The sequence below is a fragment of the Fopius arisanus genome, unplaced genomic scaffold (assembly GCF_000806365.1).
Source record: "Fopius arisanus strain USDA-PBARC FA_bdor unplaced genomic scaffold, ASM80636v1 scaffold00145, whole genome shotgun sequence".
In the NCBI taxonomy this organism is placed as follows: Eukaryota; Metazoa; Arthropoda; class Insecta; order Hymenoptera; family Braconidae; genus Fopius; species Fopius arisanus.
Genome location: NW_011887884.1, coordinates 213,745 through 233,503, shown reverse-complemented (window position 1 = coordinate 233,503; position 19,759 = coordinate 213,745). Strand labels below are relative to the sequence as shown.

General features: G+C 42.1%; 1 protein-coding gene across 2 annotated transcripts in view; it reads right to left on the bottom strand.

Annotated features, from left to right (window-relative positions):
* Positions 1-12,858: 12,858 nt before the first annotated feature.
* LOC105272149 (LIM/homeobox protein LMX-1.2) overlaps positions 12,859-19,759 on the bottom strand; it is a 168,879-nt gene continuing 161,978 nt past the window's right edge. For both annotated transcript variants that reach the window (XM_011314092.1, XM_011314093.1), the window contains one exon: positions 12,859-13,248. In XM_011314092.1, coding sequence (XP_011312394.1) covers positions 12,995-13,248 — 254 coding nt within the window. In that variant the 3' untranslated portion in view covers positions 12,859-12,994. The remainder of the gene's footprint in view (positions 13,249-19,759) is intronic.

Below are 19,759 nucleotides of genomic sequence, written 5' to 3'. Positions count from 1 at the left end.
TGATCGCACACACTTCGGAAACATAGCAAATTGTTGTCTAACATGTTTTATGTATTTAATTTAAAATCACGTACGACTTCACGTGCGGTCTGAATTCAAGGGCAGAAATTGGCCTCTACTCAACATTTTTATCATTTTAATTCAATTTATTTTTTTCTTATCTCAATTCAAGGGCACGTATTGTCATCTTTCGATGACGTTAATCCACGACCTTGATTGTGGGTCACCCCTGACTCACGGGAGTCCAACGCACCTCGGGATGACATCATGACCTTGATAGCGGGTCATACACCTAGGCTCGCAGGAGTCTGACTCACCCCCATACGCGTGCCTGTTCTGGAATGACTTGCAGTTTGTCCAGGACCGGCACAGCCTATCTACTGATGGTAATTGATACACAGTTCTGGGGAGGTAGACATCGAATCTACTGAGGTAATACACTAGATAAGTTGCAGCGCGGTGCTCCGAACTCATGAAGTCATGGTGTCACCCAAAGAGGATTGACGTAAATAGCGGGTCAGTTATGGGGGTTCGACTAACCCCAGCGACATCGTAGTACCTTACCACATAAGACGGAGGGCTCCTCATGCAATTCTGGGTTGTATGCCCCTTAGCCGACTCAGCGACTCCTTAGTAGCAGTCGCGTTGCCGCAGGGACCAGCCGAAGGGTGGGATATTGTCCTCTGCGCCACTAAAATATTTTTTTTTTTTTCCGTTTTTTTTCAGGGTAATTAGGTAAGAAGATGAGCAGAGAGAAAATGAATAGGTGTCCTCTCTAAAAATAAGGTGATTGAGAAAGAGCCTGTAAAGAAACTTTAAGCGTTTGATGAGAAAGTATTTTAATGAAGTCGTACCGACTTCCCCAAGGGTTAATGAATAGGAATTACTTATTAGGAAGGTTTAATTGATAGGAATTAATATATAGAAAATATTATATTGTTTATTTTTTAACGTGGGTCCTGACCGGTAGTCAACGTGGGATGCCGAGCCGCCTGGAGCCGCTACGGGGACACTATAAGGAGTGGACTGTGGTTCCTGGTCTTACCACAGATACCCACCATCTATTATGAACCGTGGTAGAGGCAGGAGCTTCCTACCCAGCGATACACGCCAATTTATAGCTTATTTACATAATAATGTACCCTTTACTACCCCAGATAAGAAAGGACGTAATACTCCCATAAATATAACCGCTAATCGACTTGATAAAGAAATCGACAAAATATCAACGAGATGAGGATGCTGTACGAAAGAAAAGAAAGATTTCTCCCCTCAGCTCTCAACTCAAAGCACTCCAAAACCAATGCTAAGAACTTACAACAATATTCGAGTTCAGAGAATCTTCCGGCCGTGTCTGAGAACGAGGCCGTAATTTCCCAAAGGCAACGACGTCATCAATCCCAAAAACACAAATAATAGCATCCAGCCAGACTGCTAACAGCTCAAACCCCGGAAACAACACAGATCCGACCTTATCCGATAATAACGAGGTCGAATCTAGCATAGAAATCCCGGCGTCGACTTCTGACGTGCTATCAACTCAGCTACCATCGCAAACTCCGATCAGAACCACAACAATTACCAGTTATCGACCCGCGCCTATACACTCAGAAGGCAAGTCACTAAAGGACATCGCTCATCTTCGGAACACAGCGGGGGAGGAGATTCAAAGACAAGTTTTATTTAAAAAATCCCAAAGACGTTGATTATATCAGCATTTTCCCTAAAGATTTAACTACTTTCCACTCCTGTCAACAACTTTTGTCAGATTCTAATGTTGAATTTTATACATATAACCCTTAATCTGATAAGAACAGAAATAATGTACTTGAAAATCTTTATGGTGATTTCTCTGTAGATGATATCTCCCAAGCAATCAACGACTTAAACCTATATAGCATTAAACTAATTAAAATCTCAAAGGTGATCTTTAATAAAAATACCGGCTACTTTGCTCTACGAAAGAATTAAATGGGAATGACATCGGAAAAACACCCTTTTATTGTGCAAAAAATGCCAACGCTTTGGCCATTTTAGCTCCCTCGGATTTTGATGTGTCAAATGTGGAGACTCCCATCGGCCCGGTGTACGCCTATTACCTATTAACTCAAACAAATATTCATTAAAATGCTTCAATTGCGAACAATTTGGCCACCCAGCTACTTACAGCGGTTGCCCTTACTATAAGCACGCAACAAATTTAATCAAAAAGAGTCAACAAAAGAGTAACCAATTAAAAAATGATCAAATTCAAAAATTATACCGAAAGGTCAATTCTTCCATCTCATACGCAACAGTAATCAACCCCAACTCCTCCGGGCCTCCTACCCTAGAAAAACCTGGCAAACCTTTCAAAGCAACACACATTTCTAAGTCCAACACTACCCTCATTAAAATCTCCTAACAAGAAAAAAAATCCAGATCCTGATGAAATTCCCCAATGAGTAAACTTGATGTGTTCTAACATTATTCGATATCATTGATCAATGTCAACTCCACCATCATACAACAAAGAAGATTCTTTCTTGAACAATTTGTAGAACATCACAATGTAGACATTGCGTATATTTGCGAGACTAAGTTATGTCGCAAACATAAAATTAAGTTTGATAATTACGATGTAATTAGGAATGAGAGGACTGATTCTCAATACACCGGTGGCACGGCAATTCTCATTAGGAGAAATATTAAATATTCAACAATAATATACTCTTGCTCTGAGAGTAATAGCATTATCGAATACACTATAATCAAAATCTCTTCTGCATCGTCTAAATCTTAGACGTCATCAGTTTCGATGAATGAAGTATCTGGATAAATTTTCTTCAATATTCATTGGTTTGAAACTTAATGAAGACGGCAGATTTTTGAGATTAAATATCTCCGGTGACCTTCACTGTCGGCATCCTTCCTGCGGAGGTAGAGCTATCACATACGTTATACACCTTAGACCATGAGCATATTTTTACGCTAAATATCAGCCCCCTGGATGGCTTCATATAGATAAATGCCCGTTGATATCTCGGTCTAGTCTTAATAGGTTCAAGACTAAAAATTGATAATCTCAATAACCGCAAAATTGAAGCATCCATTTACGATAGTGACTATAAAGCTCTTATTGTCAACCTCAACCTTGACAATATAAATATTATCACAGCTAAGACCGGGATCTCCAACCCCTTCCTTCTCTATAAATCCACCGACTGGGAGTAATTTACGATTTACCAATAATTTCATTTCCAAGTATGAAAAAAATCAATAAAATCATCGCGGATAACCAATATAGTTTTAGACTCCATCATTACACATTGCATGCTATCCATAAATTACTCTCTGACGTTAATGATCAACTTTTCGTTAACTGCATGGTAGGTGCAGTCCGTCTCGACGTCCAGAAGGCATTTGAATCAGTTTGGATAAATAGTTTAATCTATACGCTTAGCAATAATAAATTCCCCTCCGAACTTATCAGGACCATCTGGCACATGATCCACAACAAACAATTCTGTGTTACCAATCACAACAACATCGACAGTAATATTTTCTTCATCATAGAACGCCTGCAATAAGGCATAATTAACGCCTATCAGTGTTTTCAATTTTACCTCCGATATCGATAAATTCTCTATTGCATATGCCGACGACAGGATTTTATACTGCTTCGGCGACTTTGGCAAGGAAATCGCCAATGGTCTCTCCCAACTGACTAACAAAGTCATTGATATGTATGCCGCCGGGAACCTAAAAGCGAACACATCCAAGAGCGAAGCTGGTCTGCTCCGAAACCGTATTTGCAAAATGGGAACCCGGAAAAGGTTTTCTGTCAGTAAAATTTCAATTACGATTAACGGTCCCGTCACTGAAATAGAAGAAACCATCCCCGTTAAAAACACTGTTAAACACCTGAGGGTTCATATTGATAATTTAACAAGATGCTCGTCACACCTAGACATTCAAATTGAGAAAACCAAGGCCCGCTACAAATCTCTAGGCAATCTTTTCCATAATAAAAACGTTACTAAAAGAACTAGAATCATTTGTTCCTTGCTTCTTATGCGTCCACTCTCAAAATACGCTTCTGAAATGGTCTGGAATATGGGAGCTTTCCAGGTGGAACAAATTTGATGTCGAACCGTCTAATTTGTTCGAAAGAAATTGTCTTAGAGCATCTCTTTCAAGATCCTAGGAGGACAGGGCGCTTCTAATCTGGGTTGTCTCATCAAACCGGATGGAAGCTATACCTGGACCACAGAAGAAACTCTCCAACTGTTGCTAGAAGAGCACTTCCCGGGGTTGACGAACTCGGGGGATATGAGACAAGGAACAGAAACCCGTAGAGGCACCTACAAGCCGCAGGAATGGGCCTTGGCAGCTAAGATAGTCCACCCGCAAGGGATGGAGTGGGCCGTCAACACCTTTGAACCCCTAAAAGCACCGGGACCCGATGGAGTCAACCCAATCCTCATGCAGAGGGGGATCGACATTATTCTGGGACCCTTAACGAAAATACTTAGGGCAAGCATAGCACTAAGGACTGTACCAAAAGTTTGGGGGAGATCGTGGATTGCCTTCATCCCCAAACCTGGAAAGAACGGGCATATCAAGCCCAGGGACTTCAGACCCATCAGCCTCACCTCCGTCATCTTGAAGACACTGGAAAGACTGGTGGATCACTACATAAAGAGCTCACTGTTTGTTGTGAAACCCTTATCACCCTCACAATATGCCTACAGGGCAGGCAGGTCGACGGAAACGGCCCTGCATCACCTAGTGGCCAAGATTGAGGAACATATAGAGGGAAAGGGCTACGCAGTCAGCCTATTCCTGGACATTGAGGGCGCCTTTGATCGTAATAAATACGAGGTCATAACAAGGGCCATGTCGAGGAAAAATTTTCCAGCCTGCATCATTGACTGGACGAAAAGCATGTTGGAGAGCAGGACAATAACTGCCACACACAACAGCTCATACGTAGAACGGTACCCGACCAAGGGTTGTCCACAGGGTAAAGTCCTGTCTCCACTCCTGTCGAGCCTAGTTGTCGATGACCTTCTAGAGAAATTGAGAGAAGAGAACTTACTGGTGAACGGCTATGCTGAAGACATAGGCATTGTCGCCAGGGGAAACTTTCTCGAAACTCTAAGAGACAGACAAATCCGTGCTGTGAGAATACTGGAGAAATGGCGTAAAGAAACGAAACTAACACTTAATCCTGGAAAGACGTCTGCCATGATCTTCACCAGAAAATATAAAGTGGCCACTCCACGACCAATTAAAATTGGAGGAGTGGACATCGCTTACGCTAGTTCAGTGAAGTACCCGGGAGTAACTCTGGACACCAAGCTTCACTGGAAACAACACATAGCCACACAGATGGGCCAAACATATGCCTCACTCTGGGCTTGCAAAAGAGCGATAGGAAGGACGTGTGGTTTCAACCCCAAAATCAGCCTATGGCTATACAAGATGGTACTACTGCCAAGGCTTATGTACGCTGCCGTGATATGGCGGCCTAGAGTAAGGAAGGTTGGGACTAAGAACCAGTTAAAAGTACTCCAGGGAAATTTCCTCACGGCTGCAACTGGGGCGATGAAAACCACACCGACCAAAGCCGTGGAAGTGGCAATGAGCACACCACCACTTGATCTAGCGCTACTGTACAAGGCAGAGGCAACCGCCTATAGGCTGAGATGCCAGGGAGAATGGAATCAGTCGAGTGCGGCACATGCCAAGCTCGATATACTGAAGAGGAGCCCCCTGAACATAAATCAGGATAGAACAACCAGGAGGTACCTGATCAGGAAGGGCTTCAAGACCGATATACTTGACAGAGAGGACTGGGAAATGGCAAAACAATTCCCAGGTGGCCATGTAATACACTGGTACACGGATGGCTCGGGCCGTAGACACCAATACAATGAAGGGCTATACGGGCCAAAAGAAGACCACAGAGACAGCTGGTCCATTGGACCCCTGGCCACTGTTTTTCAGGCAGAAATCCTTGCAATTAAAAACTGCATAGACCTTCTCCTATCAAAACCGACCACAAGAAAATATATATATGTCTGGTCGGACAGCAAAGCTGTCATCAAAGCCCTAAAGAAACCAAGCACCGAATCGAAGCTGGTCTGGGAGACGATGGCAGCTATAGAAGCACTAGGCGCAACCACTAAAATGACTTTGGCATGCGTCCCGGGCCACAAAGGGATAAAAGGAAACGAGATAGCGGACCAACTGGCAAAGCATGGGGCATCAAATGACGACCAGGTCATGACAGGGGGACTCCCTTTCGCTACCGGAATGTCTTAAATTACAAACAAACTTCGGAAGGAACGTCAAGGGCGATGGAAGCAGATCACAATCTGCAGAAAATCCAAAGCCCTCATGCCAACCCTAAACAAGGAAAGGGCAGAAAAGCTACTCAACATGAAAAGACAGGAACTGAGCACCACAATCAGGCTCCTCACTGGACATGGTAGGTTTAGGGCACACTGCAAAAACATGGGCATCGAAAGCGATGCCCGCTGCAGATTATGCCTCGAGGTAGACGAGGACAGCCTGCATATACTTTGTAGTTGCCCAGCACTGGCTACAACAAGGCTAAATTGCTGGGGAACCGCCTTCCCTAGCATCAACTACGTAGCGGACCTAGACGCCGGGAATCTACTAAAACTGGTGAGAAAAGCTGGCCTAGAATTATAGGGATCAGTAGGAGAACGGAGCCACAATAGCCCAGTAGGGTTTCGGTGGCAAGAGGGCAGCAAATGCCTATCCGTATTTTAACCATAACCATAACCATAACCATCTCTTTTGCTCTTCCGTTCTCTTCATAGCAGATTCCATCATTACACAGATAATAAAACCCTCTATGATGCCGAAATTCCCAGAATGGATAACTTTATTTTATACCGTGCTAGCAATTATTATAACAAATAAAAATACATTGACAATCACACCATCCAATCCCTAATAGAATACCCATCTGAGCAACCTAGTGATAGAGCGAAATGCGGTCAAACCTCAATACTTCACTCAATACGAGAAAATGGACCTTTTTCAGGATGCACACAATCGGCCAATCCTCTTTCACATCAACATACAAAATAACAATAAGCGTACCCCTGTTGATGACTACAAATCTGCCGTCTTCAAATATTCCAGATGTTTCCCCGTGATCAACCTGAGTTCTGGTGGATTACACCCGATGACACATATACCAATGATATTAAAATTCGCGAACAATTATTCGAAAATAGTGACAATACTGAAAATAGTGAAAATACTGCACGACGGGACTTAAACCGCAGCACAGGGAAATACCGTCGACCGAATTTCAGACCCCATCCCACCCAAAATTATTCATCACTACTATTGCTAGCATAATATTGCATTAGCTATTCTTCTCTTTCTTGTGAGATAATGTTAGCCTTTTATTTTTTTTTCTTTCCCGGCCCCTTTCATTCTAACTTCCTTAAAAGAAATTTTTGATTTCGAATGCTGATTAGCAATAAAATGACTTATGCCAGATAAAAGCATGTAGTTTTCTGGGCCAGTTTTAAGTATGTATATAGATTTGTAAATATTGTAGTGTTAATAAAAACTCTGTTATTAAAAAAAAGTGCGCTCGCTGATAGGTAACGCACTTGGCTGGTATTCGGATTGCTTGGGTTCGATACCCACCACGGATTTATTTTTTCATTACTAATATAATATTAATGGCCGACAGGCTGATTACACATCCTGATATATCAGGAACGTCTGAGTGATAACAAAAAGTCAAAAAGTAATATAATTTTAATTATATTACATTAATACTTTTATTACTAATTTTTTTACTAATTATTTTTATTAATTTTTTTATTTACTAATAAATATAAATAAGTAAAAATCTAAATATCTCATAAGAACTATGAGTCGGTAATTCGATTGATTGATTGTCGGCCAACCAACAAAAATGATACTTTATTGATAATAGACAAAGAAAACGAATTGCGACTGGGTTCGAACACAGGTGATCCGCGTGTCAACGAAGCACGTTGCCTATCAGCCAAGACACCTATTGACAAATGAACAATATAATCTGTCCTATATATTACTTCCTAATTGTTAACCCTCGGGGAAGTCATACCCTCAATTAATTTATTTTCTCATCAACCGTTTAAAGATTCTTAACAGGCTTTTTCCCAATCGCTTTATTTTTAGAGGGCACCCTGAAAAAAAAAGAAAAAGGAAAAACATTTTGATCGCGCAGAGGACAACATCCCATCCTTCGATTGGTCCGTGTGGCAACGGAACTGCCACTGAGAAGTCGCTGAGTTGGCTAACGGGCAGATACCACAGCATTGCGTGTGGTGTCTTTTCTCGTATGGGGTAAGGCAGGGCGCGGCAACCTTCAGGTAGTCGGGAGCCAGCTTATTACAAGGGTCGGTATAATCCTCTCATCCTAATGGGTACCCAATTAGCCAACCCTTGTGGGCGAATGAATTCCAGTGGTGACGATATTCTCGTCCGCCACGTAGAGGGGCGTGCAAGTCGAAGAAAAATGGCTGACCCGCCAGAATTGGCGCAAATTTTCAGTTTTTAATTTTAAATCTAAAATTAAAAAATTTCAATTTACAATGACAAACATTGGAGAATATATTTCTGAAATGGTTTTCGGTAATTATTAATGTTCTTTCGAATACTAGAACTCTAAATGTGAAAAATGGAAATGTGCTGTCACGTCCTAGGTACGGTTTAGGACTGAATTATGTGCGAAGTTACTTTGACGGACGCCAAAGGGTCCGAGAGAAGTCCTTTCCTAACACTTTATGGTAAGTTCTTCACTAACCTTGTCTTTTTGTGGATTGGTGACCTCGTGGAGACCGTTAGACTCTGGAGAGATGGCGGTGTCGGGGGTGAAGGGCGAGGTTGTGGTTGGTGGTATCTCTGGACGCTGTATCTAGGTGTCGAGTGACGAAGTCGGTGGAGGAGAACCCGGGAAACGAAGTGGTATTCGTACTGCAGTCCAGTGCACTTGCTTGGTTTATGTGGAAATTCCGCGAAGTGTCTCGGGATATTTGCGGTCGAGAGGATGCGGTGGTGGCTTCTATTAGTTTTCAGGAGGCTGTCCAGGTCCACTAGTTGAGGAGTCCGATAAATTGCGGCCAATTTCCTCAATTGATATTTTCTTCCAGCTCGCCTAGTCTTCCTCATGTAGTTGGATCACTTCATACTTGCAAGATACAGAACTTCTCGGGGTGTTTTAATACTTATCGTTCGGGTAGGCAGGTTTCCGAGCAATCGTCTGCTCCAGTAGGGGAGGGTATGAGGTGAGCAATCGTCTGCTCCACCTCAAAATGACAACTCGGAGAAGTTCGAAAGTAAACTCTGCTTAATTCTTAATTGTATTGAGTTTTTATATAAGATTTGTGCTACTGTCAGCACTGAGGACAATGTCCAATTGTTCCATAACCCGGGGTTCTTGTCCTCAGGCGATGTCGATTTTTGGAGGTGATATCCCATGGCCTCATTGCCTGAAGGTTGCTGCTTTGGCTTCGTCAGCTTCTAGTACATTGTACTTCTGCACCGTTGGTCCTCGTGGTGTTTTCAGTTAGCATTTACTTAATTCCGTATTCTTGATTTGGCTTTTACCACCAATCTTGCTTCTAATACTTATTATTATTTCTAATTTTTCATACTTCTAGTATTTGGATCTAGCCGTTCTTGTACCATGCCAGTCTGTAACTGTAATCGGTGACCTAGTCGGGAGTGTGTATGGTCGGTATTCCAGTCGGCCATCTTTACAGTTGGTATTTTTGTCCATAACCTAGTCGGCAATGTCTATGGTCGGTATTCCAGTCGGTCATGTCTACAGTTGGTATTTTAGTCGGTAACCTGGCTGATAATGTCTAGCCATGAAATGTAGTAGATGAAAGTTCAGCAAAATTAGCAACAGTATGAAAGGGGCCATGCAGGTGCATCCATACCCAGCGGCAAGGAAAACAGATTATGAGTTGGAGGTATCACCAAGGAGCCACGAGTGGTTGAAAATATGGAAGAGAGTGATTTTTTCGTGTGAATTTTGTATGCGTTGGACTTACGATTACGACTGGTGTCGGTGAGTTGGGGAAAACAAATCAAGTTCGATCGTTTTGTGAGCTCAACCGCAGTGCTTCAGGACCGGAGATTCATTGGTGCTCAAGAAGCAAGTTAGCCGTTCGATGATGTAGAGATAATTCGGGAACCGGGTGACTAACCGAAAAGTTATGGCAGGAGAGTTTTCCTTCTCTTTTAATGAAAATATCCCTATAGTTAGTGTGTAACGAGATTTTAGGAAATCCCGCACGTTAAACTCGATTTTTGGATCCCTAGAACTAAGTTCTTTGCTATGTCTGCTATCTCGACCCTCCCCGGGAATTTCTCGAATCATCAAAGGGTGTGAGGACTGGGGCCCGAGTGCTTAGGGGGTTAGGAGGCCTGAAGGTAGGTATCCGGACAGGGCGGACATATAGGAACGTTCCCAGTTCCTCTATGAGACTTCCTGGCATTCAGCATAGGACTCATACTGGTGTATGAGCGCTCCATGTTAGATGGGGCGGGCATTCAACGGCTGATCATTCGGATTCGGCGCGCTCCAGGAGAAGCTATTGTCGGTGATATCCATGCGACGGCAAGGGCAGCACGTCCCGGCACACGGCAGCCCACCCAGCCGTACTCGAGAGTGGGGGGCATTGGCAATCCTACCCAGACTACCCCCTTACTCGAGAGAGCCGCTTCGGCTGGCTCCCAGTGCGGACCACTGGCAGCTCTCTCTTGAGTCCTTGGTCGGCTCTCAATGCCCCGCATTGCTCTTGACGTCCTCTAGGTGAGGGCTACGCTCTCCCACGATCCCGAGATGGGAGCAATACTCCCCTCGCATGACGTTTTCTGGATGAGAGTCCTACTCTTCCGGGATACGCTCCCTATCTTTGGGGCGACTCTAGTGAAGCCGCCGCACCCTCAATGGTGTGATTCGTGCGAGTTCCTCCCCACGCTCTCGGCATCCCGACACTCCGCTTACCTTACTCGGCGAGGTGGTCCTCGAGGTTAGTTCTCGCGCCTCGGACTCCCGCACACCTGCTCTCAGTGTCCCGATCCACGCGTTGAAATATCTCGCGGTCTCTTTTTGACGGATTATTAGATTCACGTATTCGTGGACCCAGGCCCTTTTTCCACGACGTAGCATCCTGAGCAACCCCACGCCTACCCACTTCCGTTCCGTTCATCAGCCGTTTTTAGCTTCTTGCGGATTGTCCCTCCGATCGCCGGTTGCCCGTGTCCCCTCTCGGATTATATGGCTTTTCGGATTTTGAGTTGTCGCGGGGGCGAGTTCCAACCCCACTCGTCCTATCTCTTCGTGCTCTGGTTTTTGGATTTAGGATACATTTTGGGATTTGGAAGGTCTACGGACCTCAGGTGAGACAGGGCATCCCACCTCCTCAGCCTGGTTTCGGTTCTTTTGGTTTTCGTTAACTTTTAACCCATAAAAAGCTAGCTGGCGCCCGTATTAATTCGGTTGGACTATTAGGATGCGAGCATGGGAACGGGCGAAGGTAATAAGTATTTTTGAGCTCCGGAACGAGATCAGGAAGAGTGTTACATGCGAGATACTTGGTGTTTGAAGATTTAGTGTGATGAGATTGTCACGGATCTCGATGATCAGGCAAGAACCTGGTAAGTGTTGCCACGGTAGCGAGTCAATCGTACCAGGTAAAATTAAATCGTCCACTGCTTTCTTCCTTCTGACAGCCGTATGTTCTCCGTAGTGGGTCGCGGAGGCTAACTGAAGATATTGTTTGTCACTGGAGGAAGTCGTCTTAAGTTGTGTTAACTCTTATCATAACATTTTTGAGGTCTCTAGTTGCCATAGTGATATTCGAGTTGCCCACAGTACCTGTCAGAGGGATTAGCTTCTCAGTTCTACACTGTTTTCTCTCGTCTATCTGATGTTCTTCGCTGCAGGCTGTCTGTGTTCTCATCAACTATTATCATGAGGTGGAGAAGCATCAAACTTGTACACTTTTGTGTTCGTTAGGGACCCGATATTCTTGCCTACGGAACCCAAAATGATTAACTGCGGGATCCGTAACACAAGTTTGATCATTAATATCTTCCACGATAAAATTTGAAAGTCGACGAGGAATTTCCGGAACATGGGAGGAAATGTACATGTTTAATGAAACCCGGTCCATCGGGATCAAGTATGGAATCGAGTGTTCCTTTTTAATGTGTAACTCTATAATTTTCCTTTATTTGGTGTACTACTCGTGAGTGTCTCCTAAGGTCTACATGCTCAATCAGATCGGTGTTGCAATAAATGAATAAGTAACGAAATAATTATTTACAATTGAATAATTAGTTCTAGCAACAGGCTGGCCCTAGGAACGATGCATCGCATGTAGCGCAAGTTTGAATCTCGATGATGAAAAAGTCTCTGGAAAACAAACCTATAGACTGTGAAGTTGGTGATAAGATAGCTAGAGGGAAATGTGGGTCAGGAATTAGGTTGGAGTATCGTCGAGGTATTGAGATACATTCGTAAAAGACCGACCAAACTCATACCATCTGGCACCACTCATTTATTATTCAAAGTAGATTTCTATCGACATAATGTAAAATCTGGAAGAGTAAATTAAATATTAATGTTTAAACAGAAATAAAGAGAAAACCGTCAGACATTGAAAAACAAATGATACATCCAGATGGCACTTCATTTAATGAATTCGACTATGAGCAGACCATATTCCAATAAGGCGTTACATCTCTAGTGAATGAATGACCCCCCATAATATCAAATGTTAAATTAAGAAATGTATTCAATTTTCTGATTGGGTGACATTTATTAACAACCAAATACATAGAATTAATTAATGCGAACGACGATGATCAATTATTAGATATGAGGAAGATAAATTGAAAGTGATGTGTGTAAATTAATGAGTACCATTCTTAAATCAACAAAATCAAATTCGAATTACGCGTGATCTCCTCTGAAGTAGCTATCCTGCATCATAAAGAGTTTGTCGATAGGATTATGCATTGCTGCATGTAAACTCTGAGATAAGGTTGGCGCTTCGTGGGATGACCCTGCATGATGAGAGTGAGCATTTTGATGAGTTCCGTCCGTTCCTGTACTCTCGTTTTCTCCAATATCAAAACCAGCTTCTGTACCATCGAGCGAAAGATCGCTGCTACAGAAACTTTCTCCTGAATTTCCCGGATAAGTATCTGCAAATACAACATACTGATTATCAACAGTAGTTCATTATATGTTTTAAATTAATAACGATAAATGAATACGGCATAATCGGGTGGGATGTCTACATTAATTCCGAGACAGTCAGATTGAAGCTCGGCATAATAATGGAATTCCTTACTCCAATACGTATTATTGATATTCTACTGTCCTCGATCATAGGACTCTGTAATAATTTGCAAGAATCCGCCCTGATCGAATGGTATAAAACCACTGCTGCGGCAAAGACAAAACCTACAAAGGATGGCTTAGTCGATTCATCAGGGAAGCTCAACCATTTCATCTGAACAGTTGAAGTGGATTCAACTGGAACAAGGTATTATGGTATTGGAAGCAATTTAATTGGAAGCTATCCGCAAAGTTCAACCAAAGATGTTGCATTTTGGAGGTCTGCCCAACCAAATTCTTCGATTCTCCTAGTTTTTATAGTTCTATTTCCGACACATGGCTTATGGCTATTGGCTATCTGTAACTCTCGCGCAGGCCTGAGTAATTGTGATTGGTGGTCGATGATGTTGTGATCATCAATCATGAAAATTTATGACGTTAACCACCTGTTGGGTGTAATCAAGTGTTGCGGAGAACTACTTCCCATTTGGTTTTATCAGGAGCGGAACCTGTCCCGACAAATAACAAGCGAAAATACATTGGAGTGTGGTGAGGGGGGCGGAGGGGGAGGGGGGGGGAGATGTACCCAAATGAGCAATGCACTTTTTTCGATCCTCACTAACCCTCTTTTGAGATGACCGACGGGGTAAAAAAAAATTCTTTACAGGGGTGGGTAAATCGACTCAGGGGGTGATTCTGAGTCGATCTGTACCTATAAATTCCGGCGTTTTTTTTCCACCCTCCGTAATACATTTCCAAGATGGCCGATGGGGTAAAGAAAAAGTCTTTACAGGGGTGGGTAAATCGACTCATGGGGTGATTCTAAGTCGATCTGTACCTATAAATTTCAACCTTTTTTTTCCACCCTCACTTATACATTTCCAAGATGCCCGACGGGGTAAAAAAAGGGTCTACAGGTGCATGTAGATTGATTACGGACCGATTAGACAGAGTTGCGGAGTCCAATCAGTGCATTGGAAAAAAATTAGGGGTTGAGAGTGGGAAAAGTGTGCCAAGGTGCAAAGGAGATTCAGGGTGGGATGAATTCATTCGGCAAAAATGATTGGTGATGGTGGAATGAGTCATGTAAATAATGAGGGTTGATGGTGGGATGAGTGCATTGGAAGAAATGCAGAGTTGATGCTGGGGTAAGTGGGTCAGGGTGAAATGGAGGTTGACGGTGGGATCAGTCATGGAATCAATGAGGGTTGATTGTGGAATGAGTAGATGGGAAAAAATGGGGGCTTAACGGTGGGTTGAGTGTGTCTGGTAGAAATGGGAATTTTTCCCATGACTCATCGCACTATCAATGCCTATTTCACCCTGACACACTTATGCAACACTCAACAATTAATTTTACCCCATGCACTCATCCCATCATCAACCGCCATTTCACCCTGACACACTCATTCAACCCACAACTCCTCATTGTTTCCCATGCACTCATCCTTCTCTCAACCCCCATTTCACCCTGCAACACTCATCCCACCCTCAAACCCCAATCCACCCTGATAAATTCAGTCCACCTTCAACCCCTCAGTTTCTCCCATATATTCATCCCACCGTCAAGCCCCCATTTTGTCTTATCCACTCATCCCACCATCAACCCTCGTTGTTTCCATGACTGATCCCACCAATAACCCCCATTTCACTCTGACAAACTCACCCCAGCCTCAACTCTGCATTTCTTCCAATGCACTCATCCCACCATAAACCCCCATGACTGATTTCACCATCAACCATCATTTGTTCCGAATTAACTCATCCCACCATCAACCTCCTTTGAACCCTGGCACACTCTTCCCACCCTCAACCTCTAATTTGTTTCCAATGCACTCAGTTCGCCTTTCTATTTTTATTTTTTTCCAATTCACTGATTGGACTCCGCAACTCCGTCTAATCATTCCGTGAATCAATCTACATGCCCCTGTAGAGCCTTTTTTTACCCCGTCAGCCATCTTGAAAATGTATTAGTGAGGGTGAAAAGAAAGGTCAAAATTTATAAGTACAGATGGATTCAGAATCATCCCCTGACAGACGCGGATCAAGGCTATTCGAGGCCCCTGGCGGAAGCAACCGTGGGGCCCTCCAATTTGAAAATAAGTGACAGAAAAATTTTATCAAATTGACATTGAAGACTAAAAAAAAAAAAAAATTCAAAGAGAAATTACAATTTTCTTCACCACCTACCTTCATTAGGCATTAAATTGAAAATTCAAAGAGAAATTAGAATTCAACATAAACGGTTTTATTAAAAAATACAGTCTTTCTTTGCCTACAAGAGAGAAATTAATTAAATTTTTTCCTCGATTTCTCTCTCGCAAAATTATCTATAATTTTTGCAGTGTCAATATCATCGAAAATATCTTGTTCAATATATAACAAGGCCAAGTTGTTCAGTCTTTTTCCTGATATGTTACTTCTCAAGTAGTTTTTCACTCGCTTCAATGCGGCAAAGGACCGTTCTCCGGATGCATTACTAATAGGAATGGTAAGGAAGATTCTCAAAATAATTTCCACATTAGCGAATGTTGATGCTATCTCTTTAACAGCCTGATATACTTGCACAACAGTGTAGTCTTCATCGGTATTTTTAGTTTCCCTCCAAAAAAAAAGAAATTGCTCCAATTCATCATTGATATGAATAATATCTATATCGTCCACGTAAACTTTTTTTAGTTTCTCTACGTACTCCTGACGCTGTAACTTCGAGAGACTTAAATCGGAAATAATTTTGAAGTTTTCACAGTGTCACTATATACTTCCGATCTACGAACAACCTGCGAGTTTAAATTGTCACAAATTACGTTAAATGAATCGAAAATAAATTTTTCGCGCGATGTGACTGATTGAGACTCGTGTTTGTCCTGTTTTTCATCAGCAAAAGCTTTCCTCTTTCGTGGTCTACCTCTCACCCTCTGTTTGTCCAAATACAGTGAAGTTATGTCACTCGCTTCTTTTTGAACATTTGAAAATTCATCACGGAATTGTCTGATAAAATCTTCTAGTGATTTCAATAGACTGGATCCTTGGAATACTGAACACTGAATAGAGTGGAGTGACTTACTAGTAGCATTTGCCCTTTGTAAAAGAGTGTCCCAAATTACAATCATGAGTGCTGTTTCATAGGTACTGATTCTTGCCAACAAAGATTTCGCTTCTACAATCGTAATATTTTTTTCTGAATTGGAACTACAAATGCTCGACAAAGCTTCATCGATACAATCGTAACTATGTCTCAATGCACGTAAAGCATCAGCCCTAGCCGACCACCTAGTATCCGATAATTTTTTCACTGTTAATACCCTTTTAGCTTTCTTGAGGAATTAACACAAAATATTCCAACGATGAGTCGATGCAGAGAAAAAAGTGAATAAATTCTGTACAAAGAGGAAAAAACGAGATGCGGTACTGCAGTGTTCCACAGTGAAATTAATGACCAAATTCAACGAGTGACTTGCATAGGGAAGGTAAATTGCAGTTGCACTGTACATCTTGATGCGCGCCTGGAATCCAGAATATTTCCCCGACATATTGGAGGCGTTATCATATGTCTGTCCTCGACAAAGTTTGATATCAATTGCTAATTTCTCCAGATAGAGTAATCCTTTTTCCTCCATATGCGCTGCTGTATGTTGACTGATCGGTAGAAAGGACAGGAATCTTTCTTTTATTTCTCCACTTGGAGTGGAGTTTCAAAAATTCATCATATTCACTCAAGAATTGTAAACACGTCAAATAGTTTCCTTGACGATTGGAATTTTCACTCTCATCATGACAACGAAAAGCAAGTCCGTGTTTCCCTAAAAATTTTACTACCGATATTACTCTTTGTAATACTTGCTTCCAATAAATTTGTTCTTTGACTCTCTGTTCCACTAAATCCCTGTCAATTCTGTTCAATGTTGAAGATCTTTTATACAAAGTGCACATTGATGAGATGTGCTCTTTCGAAAGTTCAGGATCTGATAAAGTTGTGGTGATTGTTTTCCAATTTTGCAATCCACTGATCAGCTTTGACTTTGATTTAGAAAATAATCTACATGGCCAACAATATACACTTGGACTCGTCTCAGAGAAAACAAACCAATCTCGTTTCTCTTTAAGACCATTCGATTTGAGGCGGTGAAAAAATGGTCATTCGACAATCCTCGGTAATCGAGTGAATCTCGATCTTCATACACTGACCTCAAACTTTTTATGTTCCCAATATTCTAAAGTTTGATCATGATGATGTGATCTATCTGTATGTCAGATAGTTCTGTAGGCTAGAGAGCAATATCTGCATTGATTTCAGGCTCATCTTGAAGCATCTGTTGACTATCTTCATTCGATTTTTTAAATCTCTCACCCTCCAACAAATTTCCAATTTTATTATCCCTATCATACTGATCTTCACAAACTACATGTCTGGATCGATCCTTTCCGTCGTAAAAATCTCCAGTGGGCTGATCATCAATACAATCACATGACGTGGAGGAAACAGAAGACTTCTCACCCATTCTCGCGATAACGATAAATTTGTCCAAAGCATTATTTTGGTTTTCAATAGTTGCTTGAAGCTGCCTAACTTTGGCTCTCTTTTGTGGCCCAGACTGATACCTCTTCATTTTCTTTACTGGAGAAAAAGTTGAAAATTTCAATGACTGTAAATCCAAGTCTGACTTCATCTGAATATGAACATCATAGCTTCATTATGATGATGTGAATACATTACTCACCATCGATACCAAAATTTGAAAAATTGCACTTGTTTTATCAAATAAAGGTTTTGTTTTTCATTTGAATCAAATAAAAGAAACACTTGTTTTAATCGCTTATTTTAGAATTGAGAATGTGAGACGTTGCACTTAAAGAGTCACCTCACATACTGAGGCTCACATATGGATTGACGTTTGCTATGAAATGTTTTGTTTAGATTAGGCCAGCCGGCGCCCGAACCCAAAACATTCGCTTCCGAGAAAAAGTGACAAGAACGGTTGAGTTGTTTTTTTCCGCTCTACAGAACATTAGTGTGAAAGAAGCCATTCAACGCGCAATTTTTATTCTCCTTAATAAATTGTGAGAATTATTCGAAAACATTTGCATTCTCCTTGTTTTCAGTTAACATTTTCGTGGGCCCCCTCGAACTCGTGGCCCCTGGCGACCGCCAGGTTTGCCACCCGCATGATCCGTCTCTGTCCCCTGAGTCGATTTACCCACCCCTGTGAAGACTTCTTTTTTTTACCCCCTCGGCCATCTTAAAAATGTATTAGCGAGGGTGAAAAAGAAGGTCAAAATTTATAGGTACAGATCGACTCAGAATCATCCCCTGAGTCGATTTACTCAGCCCTGTAGACTTTTTCTTACCCCGTCGGCCATTTTGAAAGAGAGTTAGTGAGGGTGGGAAAAAAAACGTTAAAATTTATAGGACTTTTTTTTACCCCGTCGGCCATCTTGAAAGAGGGTTAGTGAGGTTGAAAAAAAAAGGTAAAAATTTATAGGTGCAGATCGATTCAGAATCACCCCCTGGGTGGATTTACCCACCCCTGTGGAGACATTTTTTTTCACCCCTTTGGAGACTTTTACCCCTTCGGCCATCTTGGAAATGTGTTAATGAGGGTTTAAAAACACCCCATTTCATCCATAAGCATTTTATCTCTTCACCCTAAAGTCCCCCAATTTTCTGCAAACATCCATCTCATTTTCATCCCTTCATTTCACCCCTAACCATGCCAACAAACACCATGCATATACACGTATCCTTTTCTCAGTCCCAGTTTCACATTTCCCGCCCCTGAGACCTAATTACCGGACCGGCAAAAATAATTATCTGTCTATTGACCCTACGATTATATTTTTTGTGGGTCTACAGGGGCTGGCATTTATGTCCCCGTAAAACGCCTTTTTTCTGGGGTATTTCCTAGGGACATGTCGGGCAAAAGCCCTTCCACCCGGGCCTTAAGGAAATTATGGATTTAGAGGAGAGCTGAGGGGTTTTTGATGAGAGTAGTGGGCGTTCTTTTGTTTTGGTAGGATTTAAAACTCGGCAGAGTTTATGTTTTGTGGTTTGATATCTCGGACATTGGAATCTCTCAGGACACTTAGTTAATATTTTGCGACGTAATTTCGGGAGGTTCACGGAACCCTTCTTCCATTAGCCTGCCCTCTGGCTAGATTAACCCCAACAGAAACATAAAAATCCGAACTGTTAGTTCAACGGAATGACCACCGTATCCAAACTCCTTCTCCACTCTCAGCTTCAATCGCTCCAGTAGCTGAACACGTAGAAATTTTTAAATAATCGGAAGCTGAAAGGGGCTGCAACTGGGATTCTCAATGAAATAAATAGAATATTTCAATTTTCGGTGAGAACAATATTTAATACGATCAGTC